General features: G+C 45.5%; 1 protein-coding gene across 1 annotated transcript in view; it reads left to right on the top strand.

Annotated features, from left to right (window-relative positions):
• Positions 1-1,650: 1,650 nt before the first annotated feature.
• setbp1 (SET binding protein 1) overlaps positions 1,651-15,575 on the top strand; it is a 34,690-nt gene continuing 20,765 nt past the window's right edge. The window contains exons 1-2 of the mRNA XM_020101026.2: positions 1,651-2,597; positions 8,562-9,147. Of these exons, the coding sequence (XP_019956585.1) occupies positions 8,722-9,147 (426 nt within the window). The 5' untranslated portion in view covers positions 1,651-2,597; positions 8,562-8,721. The remainder of the gene's footprint in view (positions 2,598-8,561; positions 9,148-15,575) is intronic.

Here is a 15,575-nt window from a genome sequence, read left to right as displayed (position 1 = left end):
ACACACACATGCACACACACACACACACACTGCCTTTGCTCACTAACTCAACTCCACTTACACACCTATCATGTCTAGCTCTGTCATCAGACTATGGTAACTTTTGCTCACATTAAATTGGACTTAATTATACTCTGCCTGTTAAATAACATAGCATCAAGTCATTGCAGCCATTGCAGTATATGAGCTTCCTATTAATATAAAGGTGATAAACCTTATTTATAGGTTTGCCCACGGTTATGCAAAATGTTTCATGCTATGTTTCAAAACTCCCTTGAGGACGTGCGTCAGAACACCATCTGATAAGATTTATGTATTATGACTCAGCAGAAGTTTGCATAGCTGTCTGTTGTAGATGAGGAGAGTGGAGCTACAGATCATATTTGTATTTGAAGTGGACAAAAGCCAGAAATATTATGGGCTCATATGTGACAAAAGGAGAATCACCGTTAGGATTATATTCATCCATTTAAGAATCAGATTTTTTGGTTATATGAACGCTATTTCTTTTGCAGTGTCACTTACTCCATCTGGCCAGAAGTATTCAACCTGAACGAAACCCTTGTCTCCTGTGTATACCTGATCATAGAACTTAAGGGGGTTCTATAGAATAATGTATTCAGCTGTAATCAGGGGCCCCCTCTCAGCTTGGTGCCCCAGGAAATTGTTTGCTTTTACAACACCCCTGCACCTGCTCTTACATCTATTGTATATCTTGTCAATTCTCTTAATATTTAGTCAACTGACCCTAGTCAGTTAGAGTCTGTGCTATATGTTTCGTAAGCTCCATGTTTCATGTTTGTTGTGCTATTTGATTATTCCATCTTTACGCGGATGCTACTGTGACTGATTCTAAAGTTAAGTGTGACTGGTTAATAAAACTTTAGTCATTCCTTAGATTTGATGGTCTCAGGGATTTTTAATTTTCTTTTCAGCAAAGGACCCTCATAAGTCAGGCACTCCCACATTTCTCATGGAATGATTTGACATTTCATACTTTATGTGAAAGAAGAACATATGAGAAATGTCTTATGAAGCTAAGAACATAGGATAAATGTCTTATAAAGCTGTTAGACATGTACATCAAAATATTTTCACTCTGTCAACACAGAATATCTGCATATCATGATCAAGTCATGTCGCTGAATCTGGAAACTTTTCATGGACCCCCTGGCAGCGTGCCCCATGGACCCCCAGAGATCCGTGAGCCCCTGTTTGAGAACCACTGCCCGAAAGGGATCTGGAGACTATTTATCTGGTTATTACTTCAAAAACAAATTAGTCTTTGTTGGTAAATTACACATCATTTTGAACTGCCCCTTAAAAAGATTTCAGTAAGTAAATGTAAACGTTTTCTAACTTGATTTTTTATTTTATCAGTACATTTTGAAAACAACAAATTCAAGCTTCATTAAGAGTTTAAATGTGTATCTGAACCTGTTGACAGTGCTGAACATAATTCTACTGAAACAAGAAAATTGTTGGGGGAACTTTTACTTCAATTCAAACTTGCTCAACTCAAAGTTATTTACACAGTTGATAGTATTGATTTGGTTTTTTTATTAGCAATTGAAGTAGATTTTGAGAGTTGCTCCAACAAAGACCTCTGACCAGAGGTTTCTCTCCCTCTCTGCATCACATTCATACAACAGCCTGTCACTGCCTTCCCGGGAATGAGCGGGAGGTTACAGAGGGAGACGCACTGTTTGCTGCCAGGTGGAGGCGATGTCGCTCCTCCTGTCTCCTCCTCTCCTCTGCTCTGCCCGGCCACAGAGCTCTCAGTGAGTCTGCTGGGTGAGATCATTACCAGACACCAGGCTCCGGGACCTGACATTCACCGATCGGAAAAGCAGAGAGAGAGAGAGAGAGGGAGGGAGAGAAAACTCCCCGATTCCGATGCAACCGGCGACACAGATCGACCCTCGGCACCGTCTCCTGCCTCCGCGCCTCGGCTCCTCTGACGGCTCAACGCTTCGCTGACATTTCCCCGCTGGATCTTTTTTTTTAGGGGGGGGCTTGTAGTCGGATGCGGGCATGTTTTGACTGCAGTAATAGTGCTACTCACCCCCTCCTCCTCCTCTTTCTCCTCCTCCTCCTACCGACCGAGTAGCGGATTTGCGAAAGGAGCTCAGCGCCGAGTGACCAGCGATCCTGCAAGACGCACGGGAGAGGGACGCACGATACGCGGCTCTCCACCACCACACCACCACTCCAGGACGCAGGAGCCTCCACCACATCTCGTTTCTGCGAGGAATCGGACATAAGCGCCAAGTTTCCGATTGGATTTTTCTCTCCGCCTCCGGTGCAACTACCTTGCTTCTGTCATCAGATCGGCTGCAAATCCTATTTTCGCTTTTTTTCCCCCTCCCTCCCTTCTCCTCTCTTTCCCAACCACCATTGACGCCATTTTCCTCGGGGGTTTCTGTCAAATTTAAGTATCTTTATTTATATATATTGTGTTTTGGCACCGTTTGACAGCTCCCCGGGAGGCTGTCATCCCATCCGTCGCCTGCGTAAAATGTGTCCAAATGGATTGTAAATGATCTTGATAAAATATTTACACGTCAGAGCCGAGTGTGTGACAACATTAGACATGGGTAAGTGCTCCACATTCCACACCTGAATGCACCTCTGCTGCAAATGTCTTCATGTTTTTATTCATGTTGTGTCTATGAGCTGCTTTGCCTGTTGTCTTGTATATCATGTTTGCTGTTTGCATCCTAACCTGCAGCCTCCTTGACGCGTTTGTCTGCCATGTCTCTGAAAATCCCCTCAGTGACATGAAGTATGTGGAACAGCTCGCAGTCACATGCCAACAAATTCGACCAAACACGCGCACGCGATCGCCAGCACGCGCACGTTAAAGCACTCAGCCTCGGTGTTAGCGTGTTGTAGAGACACAAACAGCTAATTGGGTCAATGGGATGAAGTGTCCACTACACAGTGATCAAGGAGCAGCTCAGCTCTGATGTTCACAGCTCTTCCCTTCACATGTTTTTTCCAGTGTGGTGCACCTCCTGCTCCTGCACTGACATGGACAGTCTGTCACATAGCATCACGGCCTGTGACATGCACCAGGTGCAGGGTTGTTCCTGCTGAAGTCCTGAGTTATGTCACATTTAAGTGGATTTTTCGAAAGGTTTGTCTGTTCCGTTTGTCTGGGATGAAGCCAAGTGCTCGGAAGTTGCACGTTGAAGTGCACTCGGCACACGAGGAGTGGGTCTCTCTTAAGACTTTGCGTTTATTCTCGCTTCCCTTTCTTGTGAAACGCAAAAACCATACGTGCCACCACAGCTACAGTGAAGAAATGCAAGTATCCATGCAAATGTGGGTTCCACATTGCATCTTGTATATGGTCAGTGAGAGCCAGTGTAGCATAGCCTCTATCTATCTATCTATCTATATATATCTTTCCATCTATCTATCTATCTATCGGTTTTCTTGGAGGTGATTGACAGTGTGGATGAAAGTGACAGCCACGCTTTGACTGGGCTCAGTAGTAAATGGCAACACATCTCTGTTATTAGCAGCATCCAGAAACCTCAAGACACAACCCTTGTGTGAGAGCTTCACAAAGTCTTATTGAAAGTGTGGAAAAATGGTCAGATCTCGAGAGTGTGTGGGAATGAAGGTGTGGAAATGAGCACTGGATGAAAAAAGAGAACAGGGGCATGAGAGGAGAGGCACTTGGAAAAATGAAGTGCGTGACTAGGTGGAGAGAAACGGGGGTTAAGGGATGGATAATAGAGGTGATTCAGACGCGAATGGAACCATCGATCTTGTCTTGTTAACAGGTTTTGGGTGGCGGTGAGGGAGGGGGAGTTAAAACTCCAGCAGTGCCTTATTGTGGCGTAAAAGTATGAATCAGGCTACTAAACTTCCTATTAGGTAATGAGATGCCCATGCCACTTTTAAATTAAAGCATGAGAAATCGATTAGGTGTATCCCCCTTCTGAGCTGGTCGAAATAAGATCACAGGGAGAGAGAGGAGAGGTGGGGGGGGGTGGCGATGGGGGGACAGGAGGAGGGAATGTGAATGGGATCCAAGGACAAATCTAACTGTTGGCAGGCTCTCTTAGCAGAATATCAGCACTGGAGCACCTTTTGGCAGAGCACACAGAAAAAAAAAGAGGGAGAGGTAGGGGGAGAGGGGGAGAAACGAGAGGTTGTCGGGGTGGAGGGGGGGTGAGGTAAAGGGAAGGAGGAAGATAGTTGGGGGAACAGGGGAGGTGTTTTTTTGCTGACAGCCATTTTGTGGCTTCTGCTGCAGTTAAAATGGTTTAACATTCATCTGCTTCTGCGGGGTAGTTAGGTGAGGATGGGTTTTTAGTGCTCTACCTGGCATATGGCTCATCCAGAGGAGTGCGTGTGTGCAGGGCTGCACAGAGTGGCGGCGAGGCCGTCATTTTCTATTATGGCTGTCCCACACATGGTACTTTATGATTGTACTCCTCGCGGCCCTATAGCCAAACACATGCTTGTGCCATCCATGCTGCACTGGGGAGAGGGAGAGAAAGGGGTTTAATTTTGCATTTCAGATAGAAGTTCGTAAAGAAGCTGAATAAGCTATGCTGATGTGGATGGGGTGAAAAAGATGAGTTCCTTTGCCTCAGAATACGCTACCAAGTTGCAGCATCTATCTCAGATTCACATTAAAGAACAGGACAAGACTAGTAGACTTCCAGCACAAAAAAAAATGCTTGGTCCCACTAAATTTGGAAGTGCTAGAAAGCTGGGGCCGTTATTTTTTGATTTTTTTCCCCAACCAAAGATTGGATCCTTCTAGAAACATTGGTTTACATGATTGACCCTTTCACTGGAGGACATGGAATAAAAAAGAAAAAGGAGATAAATGAAAAAATGAAAATAGCAAACAGACAATGTTCCTCATCCCTCTGAGATACTCATCTACAGCCAGGGATGGCCCAGCCTCAGCTACCACTCTCACATCAAAAGAAGAGGAGAGAAAACAGACTTCACCTTGTGCAATCACACGGGTGTTTGGTGTGCTTGTAGTTGTGTGAGCCTGTGTGTGTGTATGTGTGTGTGAGCTATTTGTGAGTCCACCTCAGGCACTGGGCTGCTGGGTATGCAGCCTTAAAAGGTTGTGTTTCTGCTGCCATCCCTCTCTCTCTCTGTGTTTCTCACTCAGACTCGCTCTCCCTCTGTTATGTCTGAGCGTCTGTATCGTTCACCATCTCTGCTCTGTCCATCTGTATTCCATTATCGACGCTTTATCATAATTGTTTTCAAAAGGACGAGGCAGAATGTTGGAGGAGCGTCTCGCTCACAGGCGCTCGCGTCCAGCACAGGGAATGACCTTATGCTGTTTGAGAGGGAAGCTGGTTAGTGCTGGCAGTTTTGAGAACATAATAAAGCTATTTATGTAGCGAGTCTGGCCACTCACAATCACCCTGCTGTCTGAGGCTAGTCGAGGTGTGTATATATGTGTGAGAGAGTGTGAGAGAGTGTGATAGGAGAGAGAGGCAGAGAAGACAGTAAGGCTCAGGCTAGCTCGGTGAGGGAGGCCCGAGGAGGGGTCAGTCTTACATAAACTCTCAGCCTGTCTGCCAGTAACAGAGAACTAACACAGCTTAGGGCACCAAGCAGGGAGGGAGGAGGAATAGTCATGACCCATCTAAGTAGTTTACAGAGTAATGGCCCAGAATGAAGATTGTGCTGATGTATGACGCCATTTTGTTGTCATATCGGGTTAAAGTTGAGAGAGGGGGCACTAAGTCTTAAGAGCGCCACCCAAAGTGGATAAGTTTCGTTTTGTGGTGGTTGGCAACTGTCTCTTTTTCCTGTCATTGTCCTCAGTCACATGGCAGACAGGGTGGCTTCCACACATGCCATTAGGGAGAGTCACAGAGCTGACATTAGAGACTGGGAGGACCAAACAGGGTCATGTGGGCAATGTACGACCAGCCCGAGACCCAGCCTGAATTCATAGTCTTTTGGTTTGTACCCATGTAAAAACTTACTCAAGGACCGCAGCGGCAGCGGCTGCAGCAGCGGCAGTGGTTTTGCATGTTTCAGCTCATTAAATGCAAATTGCCTTTACTGTACATTACTACTGACCGTTTTCCAAAGCATACCTTGGAAAGGTTTTTGGAGCCGTTTCCCAACTTACAGGAAGCCAGGGTATAATTCATTTTAATGAGGGTGTTAAATCATGTTTCAGAGATTTTCATGGGATAGGCAGTCATTCAAACTGAATGATTATATTTATGTGTTATCAGTTTTGTGGGGTTATGCAGGGTCTATCATGAGGACTTGTTTTACTGGAAGTGTTAAATTAAGGAGGCTTTGTCAAAAGCATAGCGATAACAAGCTTTGCTGTTGGGAAATCATACTCTAAAGACAAAGGTATGACATTATAAAAATGATGATGACAGAGGTGGCTGCTGGGTTACCAATCTCAGAGCCAATCAAATATCGTCTGACAACAAATTGCCCCTTGGGCACGTTTTACTGGTTTCTTTTACTACACGAGCTGAACGTTTCTCAACACAAAACAAAAACATCGATAGGTTTTGTTGGTGCTATAAAATTTTGGCAAACAAATTTAAATGCATTTCAGTCAATGTTTTGCCTCTTTTGCTCTCCACACAGACTGTTAACCTGTGGGCAACCAAAACCTCCTTAAATGTGATTGGTCAAACTCAAAACGGAAACCAGAAGGCGTCTTGCCGCAAATCTTGGAAGTGTTAAATTAAGGAGGTTTGGACACTGGTGACTTGACAAAAAGTCTTGCGATAGCTTTGTTTTGGATCAAACTAAAAGGATAATGGGAAAGGTTGCTGCTGACTTTAAAGTCTCTCCCTTGGAAGTTTTCTTATAAGCAGTCCCTCCTCAGAAATGGAATGAATGTGAAATTCCACATGAGTGATGATGGATTGCCTACCTCAAGCAAGTTTTGCAAGCTCCTTTTCATACTGCACTTAATGAATGAATCAATGGCAGAATCGATGGCTTCCAGTGAGGTGGTGGAATCGATGTGGAAATCTTTTCATATATCGTTTTGTTCCTTTTATCTGTTAGTCTCTTTCACTGGCTATGTAACAACCGCCATGAAGCGACCAGAACCAGAAGACCAGTTTCTTTATTTTAATTTAATCTATAAATGACAGAAAACACCTCAGGGTCAGACATTATGTGAATGTGTGTGTGTGTGTGTGTGTGTGTGTGTGTGTGGACCCATATACTGACAAGTTTGTTGAAATACCTCGGTGGATTATGATTATTCAATCACACTGTAAGCATGTGCTGTGAGGTCTGCTGGGTATTATGATGGGGATCAGCTGTTAGTACAGTAGCGTGGGCTGGTACAGGAGTGTACACACACACATAGACAGGTTTAGTGTAAAATACCTACTGTAATAATGACAGAGTGTAGTAGCGGGGAGTAGAAGCTGGGTATAACTCTCAGTGTATACGCTGTGAACCTTCTGTTCTCTCAGGTCACTGTAACTCTGCGGCGAGCAGTAAGATTTCACTTGAGTCATGTCCGCAGGTAGTCTGGGTTCACATCAGTGTAAATGGTGTCAGTGGAAGATCGGTGTGAGACAGCATTCTCCACTTCCAGCTCAGTCATGCCTTGTGTCATATTGACTGATGGGATTCCCTGGAGCTGTAGTGAGAAGAGTGGTGAAACGTTTGTTTTGCTTCCTCTCTGTTTATATACCAGTGTGTATGTCTGTGAAAGCGTGTGTGTGTAAGTATGTAATATATGTCTGTGCCGTCATGTGCAATGATCCAAAAACCTGAGTCCTCTCGAGAAATGGTTTACCGCAGACTTTTTCTCCAGAGATTAGAAATAGCAGCGGGAGAGTAGATGTGTATTTGGTGACAGCGACATGGTCATTTGTGTGTAGACATGTGTGCACAGTTATGTACTAAAGTGTATGGAGCTTTCATGCATGTGCACAGCAATGCCGCTGCATGCGTGTGTAAAACAGCTCAGACGCTGGTTTTTCCAGACCAGCTCGTAAACCACATCTGGGGAAAGAATTTAGATTCCTTCCCTCCGTCTTTCTCTGCTGCCTTCCCCTTTCCCCCCCCCTGTGTGATTTCCTCCCTTCTTCCCAGCTCTGTTGAAAAAAAAAAAACAGAAGTCAGCTTCTTTCATTTTTTCTCTCTTCTGTCCTCAGGCTAACTTCAGCCTGGTTTCAGAGCAGATACGTTTTTTGTACTGATCACTCAAGTGTCTGCGCCACTGTGCCTCAGATCCGTCACTGTGATAGAGTGACGGACTAATTGAGGGAGATGAGATTAGTAAATCAAGATTAAAGATGAGAGGAAAGAACGTGATGGAGGATGTCTAAACATTTGTTTGTGCGAGGTGCAAAATGCAAATGAGAGCGTGTCAGCACACCTCTACAGATCTGTGATGAGCTTGTGTGTGTGTCTGTCGTACACTACAGGCAGCAGTGATGTTAATACCAGTGGTACAGTTTGTGCAGAGATGCATTGCTGGAATGGAAGATATAGAGATGACAGACAGGAGGTTTTCTTCGCCCTTCTTCACCAATAACATTATTTACCTGCTTTCTCTGCAGACTGTCCCTGGCTTCGCTGCGTTCCTGTGGGACAACCGACCCAACCCCAGTAGCTGATTGATAACAGCCAACCCGTCGGACAGACTACTGTTCTCAATCTTCCTTTTGGCTGGACGCCACAGCTTCCCCCCCATCCTGACTGGCTCTGGCTGGAGCGTGGATGGAGCCAAGGGATCTGGTTGGCTCGGCCCGACCCAAAGAGGTGGAGTTACAGGGAGGCAGGGTGGGGCCAAATGAAGAGGACCGGGATGGAGCACGAGGAGCACATGGCCTGGTGTGCGGCGATGACGTGATTAGCGGTGCCACCAGTGAAGGGGAGGGGCTTGAGGAGCAGGGGGAGGGGCTTCTGGAGGAGCAAGAGTTCTCCATCAAGGAGGCAAGTTTCCAGGAAGGAAGTCTAAAGCTGAAGATCCAGACCACCAAGCGCACCAAGAAGCTCCCCAAGAGCCTTGAGAACTACATTTGCCCGCCAGAGATCAGGATGACCATCAGGCCTCCAGTTGGAGAAGGCAAAGCAGGGCGTCAGGGACGAGCGGGAGCAGGCCGGGGCCAGAAGGACGAAGAGCGAGGACCCCCCAGAAAAAGGGTAAGCCAGGACACTTGATGTATGTGTGGTATTAGTTTCAAGTTGGTGTGTAGCATTGCATGAACAGTATGTTTTGATTGTTTGAGCTTTGATTCATGTGGGATCATCTTATCTCAACATCTCGCTCACGCGCTCCTCCTCTCCCCATCAGTAGCTTCTTTCCTCACTTGGCTACAAAGGGTCAAAGTTTGCTGCGTAATTGAAACCAGTCATGGCAAGCTGAGATCACAAAGTGACACACTCGAGCACACAACACACACAACACACACACACACACATAGGAGCTGAGAATAGGGCTGACATAAGCAAGTGACAGCTGGTGTCTGCTTTCTCCATTTGTGGTCATATACACGGACCTTTTCCTGTCTCCTCTCCTCTCCTCTCCTCTCCTCCGAAATCAGCACTTGCGGCCCCCTCCCTCCATCACTACACACTACGCCGGTGTTTGGTGTGTGTGTGACACTGTGTATGTACAGGTCCTTGGGGGAATCTAGTGTTTGCGGTGTGTGTTGACCTACATGGTGGTGTGTGTGTGTCCAAACCTGACAGCCATCTCCATGTCACCGAGCTCGACAGGCCCAGCAGGAGCACAGGCGTCATGTTGTCAACATGATGCTGGGGGCTGTGTTTTGCCATGTTTTGCCATGTCGTGCTTCAGTGGTGGTGTTGTGCTGTGGTATTAAGTCAGATTCAGGGGCTTGTAAGGTAACACATCTGCAGGATTGTTGTTTTTACCAGTATCATGGTCTTGCATGGTCAGGATTGGATGTTTCAAAGGGGACTGATAAAACTTAAAACAACCCATCATCCGTCCAAATTTCAAAAGACAACCAGCATCATCGAGGATCTGTTAGGGAGGGAAATAGGTGTGTGGCTAACCAGCCGTGAATATCCATCCGCTTTTTCTTAAGAAATGAGGTCAGATAATGAAAGGAAGTACAGTCAGTCAGAGATGACCTGCTGATCAGTGTGCCTACCTGTAGTCTCATGAAGCCTGCTGTATACAGGTGCATTCTTTATATTACTGTTTCCCAACATGGGGGCTAGGGCCCAAATAGGGGTTGAAAGATAAATGTAAGTAGGTCAAAAGATGATTAACAAGCGAAGAGAACAGAACAAGACTATGTCATAACATCGTGCATGACTGGAGTGTGTAGGGTCAATGTATTAAATTGAGGTATTCCTTGAAAAGTCATGTGAAACTACTGTTTACCTTTGTTTTCAATGGACATTTCTATTGTTGATGTCATTGCGTTTTATATGCCGGCAAATGTCATTGGGACACCGAAAAATGCATAACTTGTCTCTCAGACTTGCCTCAATCATCATTTTCACCTATGAAAGTCTAGATTATTTTTGTTTTAAGACTCCAAGGATAACAATATCCTTGTTTTGGTGACAATGTGGACGTTAGATGTGGTATGGGTCAGAGAAGAGCTCAATACATTTTGGTGCTAATCGGAAATTCTACAAGGCATAGATCTTAATGAAAACAATCAAGTGCCTTAAGGGGACTGATATCTATGGGTGTGTGGAATTTGGTGCAGTTTGATCGAATATAAAGGGACTATTGGGTCATGGCCTAGGTATGAGCTCTATGAGTTTTTTTTATGAATTATTGGCTTATTTTTGTTTTAGGTCTCCAAACATAAGGAACATATGCAAATAGTTTTAAAATTGGGTAAAATGTCCAAGTCCCGCTGACACTGTGTGCTCACAGTCTGAGATCCAAAGAAAACATGAGTGATGATTTGTCACCTGCAAGTTTCAACATCATCCTTAGCCACAGTTTCTGTTAGTTGTCTGCAGGATGAACATTCTCACCATTAAGCACATGATGAACATGTCTGACCTGATGTTACCTTAAAGAATGAACCTGTATGTTTACCACTAAAGTTGTCAGTAAGCTAAGTTGCACTCTGACATTTGAGCAGCCATTCCTCTTCCAGCGCCACCCTTCACCATTTGGAAGCCCGCTGCTACAGTATGATTGACAGAGGTTGTCATAGTGACAGTGGCAGCAAGCTGGTCCCCATTGAGGTTTGGGTAGACGAGGGGTGGGGAGCGGACGATGTGTTGGTGTTGATTCAGATCAGTTTCAACCCTTCATCCCCTTCGCTCTGTCCCTCAATCACACACCCTCCCCCATCCCCCATCCCTCTACCCCCTGCTCCCGCTTACATCCTTTCCCTCCATCCAGCCATCACCTGCTACCCCAAGGGTGTAATACAGGCAGGCTCACTGGAGAGGAACGGGTTAAAGAGAGAGGCTGAGCTGCTCTCTGTCTTTCTATCTTCCTCTCATCCCGTGTGTGTGTGTGTGTGTGTGTGTGCATGTGTGCGTGCGTCTGTGTGTGCGTTGGGGTTAAATACTCTCTTTGTGGTGTGTGTGAGGCTGTGTGTCAGGAGGGGATGGGAGGCAAGGGGGGGAGCAGATGGACAGCCTCTCTGCTCTCTGTTGTATTGTGTCCAAACCTACTCTTTCCCTCTTTCTGTCTTTATCTTTTCTCTGCCTCTCTTTCCCTGCTTTCTCCCCCTCAGTCTTTTCTTCCCTCACATCGTTCTCTTTTCCACCGCTCTTTCCCTCCTCTTCCTCCCTCTTTCAACCTCTGTTGTCTCATAGCAGATGGCAGCGTGGGGCAGCAGCAGCAGCAGCAACAGAGCAGGAGCCAGAGTGTAAGCAAGAGATGGGGAGAGGAGAGAAGGGGGTTGTGGAAAGAGAGGGAGGTGGAGAAAAGAGGTGGGGGTCAGGCATATGGAGAGCCTGGTTAAGGGGCCCCCTTAGAGGGAGTGTGTGTGCGTGTGGTAGTGTGGTGAATAGAGAGGGGGGGCAGGGTACAAAAGATGCCCATTAAGACAGAGGTTTGACTCTAATAGCCAGAGAAGGAGAGCGACAGACAGACAGATAAATAGGCAAACATGTAGAATGGTGCAAAGAAAGACATGGAAATACCTTGTTTTCATAATTTCTTTCTTTTTGTGGCAGCTATCAAAACTTTTCTTTTCTTTTCTTTTCTATTTAAGACAAGTTTAAATTCTGTTATTCATGTGAGGAACTCGGTTGTTCCCTCACCAAAGGGCAACAGAGCAAACAGCAAGTAAAACCTTGAATAAAAACTTTTAAATAGGATCTACAATATATCATTGACCAAGGCCCAGTAGTCCCTTTATGTAACCTCATTTAAATTGAATCTGCACCAAGTAGTTCTCATATATACTTAAATTCATGTAAACCTAAATACCCCTTAATATGCCGGATTTTTTTCATCAAGATCCATGAATAATTCTCTGAGAACTGTTAAACAAAGTTAAAAAAAAAAGTCCCCAGATCCACATCAGATTTTTAAATTGGACCCATACCACATCCTTCCACCAAGTTTTGTGGTAATCTGTCCAGTAGCTTTGTATCATCCTGCAAACTAACAGACAAAAAACAAACACAAGACAAAAACATAACTTCCTAGTCAAAGGGAAATTGACAAACTGACAAATTCAATGATTAGGCAGATTATGCTTGTGAATTATAAAAAACGTATTTGATATATAGTGCACAATATTTACCCCAGCCTTTTTATTTGAGCGTAAAAATGTATGTACATTTGACTTTACATCTGTCAGAAGAGAATGAAATGAAGAGAACAGAGGAGAAGATGTCGTTTGCCAGTCCTAAAGGAAATCTCAGCCTCCCATCAACTTCATAGCAGGCGTCTATAACCGGGGGTCAGTGAGCAAGCCCGTCGTATCAGGGGACAGACCCACATACATGCATAAAGGGGAAATGATGGGCTCCCCTTCTCTGTCTCCAGCTGACATCACACACATGCTGAATGTCCTCTCACACACAGCCCTTTGTCTGCGCACGCTGTGTGTGCTTGGAAGATGAATGTGTGTGTTTCAACTGATTGGGTCCTGGGTCAACCACAGCATCACTCCTCCAGACACACATGCCCCAAATGCACACACACGTTGACACACAGTTATCTGTCCAATGCCTACACACGGGGGAATTGACACAAGCTTAAATGCATCCTCTCTCTCTCTCGCTCTCTCTCTCTCACACGCACACAGGAATACACACTGACACAAATCATGTTGAGCAGTGATTGCAGTTAGAGAGAGTGTTTTCCTGGTTATCTGTCCAGTTCTCTGGACATGCCAAACGTGGCTCTTAATCCATTTCACTATCTGTGGAGAGAGATAAGCCAGAGCTTTTCCAGGAGTCCAGGCCAGGCTGTGTGTTGTTGTTGTCTATGTCAGTGTGTGTGTGCGTATGTGTGTGTGGACGTTTATTTGTATTAATGGGTGTGTGCGAAACCCTGACGCTAGACACACACTTATCTTGTCTTGACAGCCCCTCTGCTTGGTGGTCCCCCTGGCTATGTGTGTGTGTTGCTGCTTGGTGGTCTACCAGCAGTGTTTGGGATTATTATGAGTTAGTCAAGTGCATTCACAAGGAAATTAATGCTGCCACTGTTGCCACATTGAGTGTGTGCGCTTGCGATTCGTGCGTGTGTGTGAAATGGTTAGCCTTTTGATGTGTTTTTTTTTTTTTTTATCCCTGACTGAGATGGCGGTTGGTGACCTGAGGGACTTGATGAGCTCATAAAATGGGATTGTGTGTGTGTGTGTGTTTGTGTGTGTGTGTCAAGAATGTGTGAAGCAATCTTTGACTGATTTATGTGGATGAACATGGAAATGATCACCTGTAATATGTCCTGACCAAACTGTCATACTAGACATTTTTTGGCTTTTATTTTGGTGTGTGTGTCTGTGTGTGTGCTATCTGTGAGAGTAAGAGCTGGGAATGCTTTGAGGGGCGTTTCCCTGTGGTCGAAGGGGGATGGGATGTGTTCATCTGTGTTTGTGCGAATGTGTGTGTGTGTGTGTGTGTATATGTGTGTGTGTGTGCATGTGTGCCTGCATGCTGGGGAGGGGTGAGTGATTTAGCACCACTGAAACACCAGCTGTCCATCTGTGTCTGACCCCCATACACACCCTGTACACACTTGAAACACACACTGGCACCTACACTGAAGCACACACACAGACACACACACTCACGTCTAACCTCTCGGCTCTTGAGTATCTCTCCAACCTGAAGAAAGTCCAGACAAAACACAATCTGTTCATCTGTCTTTCTCCCACTAAACACACACACACACACACACACACACACACAGACTCACAAATATACATTACACTAAGCAAGACTGCTCCCTAATCAGTTCTGCAGTAGTGCTGGTGCTGCAGTGTATTCTCAGTGAATGACTCTGCAAGGTCACTCCCAGTGAGCACACATACATGCACTCACACACACAAACACACACACACACACGCACACATATGGACGCCCACGGTCACACAAAGGAACGCTGGAGGCTAGCAGAAGAAGAGATGAACTTTGACCCTGCTCGACATTCAAAAGTCGAGGTAAAAGCCGGACTGCACAGTTGTGTGAGCCTCTGTGTCTGTCTGTGTGTGTGTGTGTGTCTGTGTGTGTGTGTGTGTGTGCGTGGTATTGTTTGTTTGTGCGAGTGGGTCAGGGTTGAGACAACTGGAGTCTGGCCTTTGCTTTCTTACCCTCAGGGCTGGATTTGGTGTCTGTGTGTGTGTGTTTGTGTTGACCATTTGGTTGGAACTGTAGCTAATTTCTCAATCAGACACACACATACCATCTTCTCAATCCGTCCCAAAGGTCAGGCCCTATTCATTCACTATTGTGTCCACTCCCAGTGGGTCGCTGCTCCTCTTCAGCCAGATGTACGGAGAGGATGATAGAGTCTTGCTCAAGTTGCGTTTTAATCAAGACATAAGGGTGTTCTTTGGAGTTAAAGAAATGCCAGTTGCTCTTTCGGGGAGCGTAAAAGAATGGATTCTGTACAGCTCTTACAACAAAATTATACAATACAGACATTGTGTGATAAAAGAAATCAGCAAAAAGGGGGGATGCCTAAATCAAAGTAGACGTGGTTTTGATATGGCAACATCATGATAAGAGCAGACCCTGGCAAAAAAAACATATTCTGGCCTGACTTTGGTTTTTGGACAGCAGTTCACTTTGACTCACACAACAGTGGGATTATCTGAAGCGTGGCCATGTTTGATGTCCTCTGCGGTCACGAATGATGTTGAGTCACAGCATCATGTGTTCCTGGTGGCTGCTTTATTGGTATGGCTCCATCATGAATCTGCCTCTGTGGTTAAGACAGTGCGTGTGTGTGTGTGAGGATGAGTGTATCCTGTGGTTTTGCGAGGAGGTGCAGCAGGGATAGAGGGTGATGTTCGGTGTAGGGAGGGTAGAGAAGGGGATGATGGGAGTTAAAGGAGAAGCAGGCACAGTATTGACTTTCACTGTGTCTCACTTGAAGCGCAAGTGTGTTTGTCAGTGAAATCTGATGGCCCCATCAGCTGTCTGGGACACGCCTGTCA

Source organism: Paralichthys olivaceus, chromosome 4 (assembly GCF_024713975.1).
Source record: "Paralichthys olivaceus isolate ysfri-2021 chromosome 4, ASM2471397v2, whole genome shotgun sequence".
Lineage (NCBI taxonomy): Eukaryota > Metazoa > Chordata > Actinopteri > Pleuronectiformes > Paralichthyidae > Paralichthys > Paralichthys olivaceus.
Note: the sequence above shows the minus strand (reverse complement) of the source record. Positions and strands in the feature narration are given on the sequence as shown.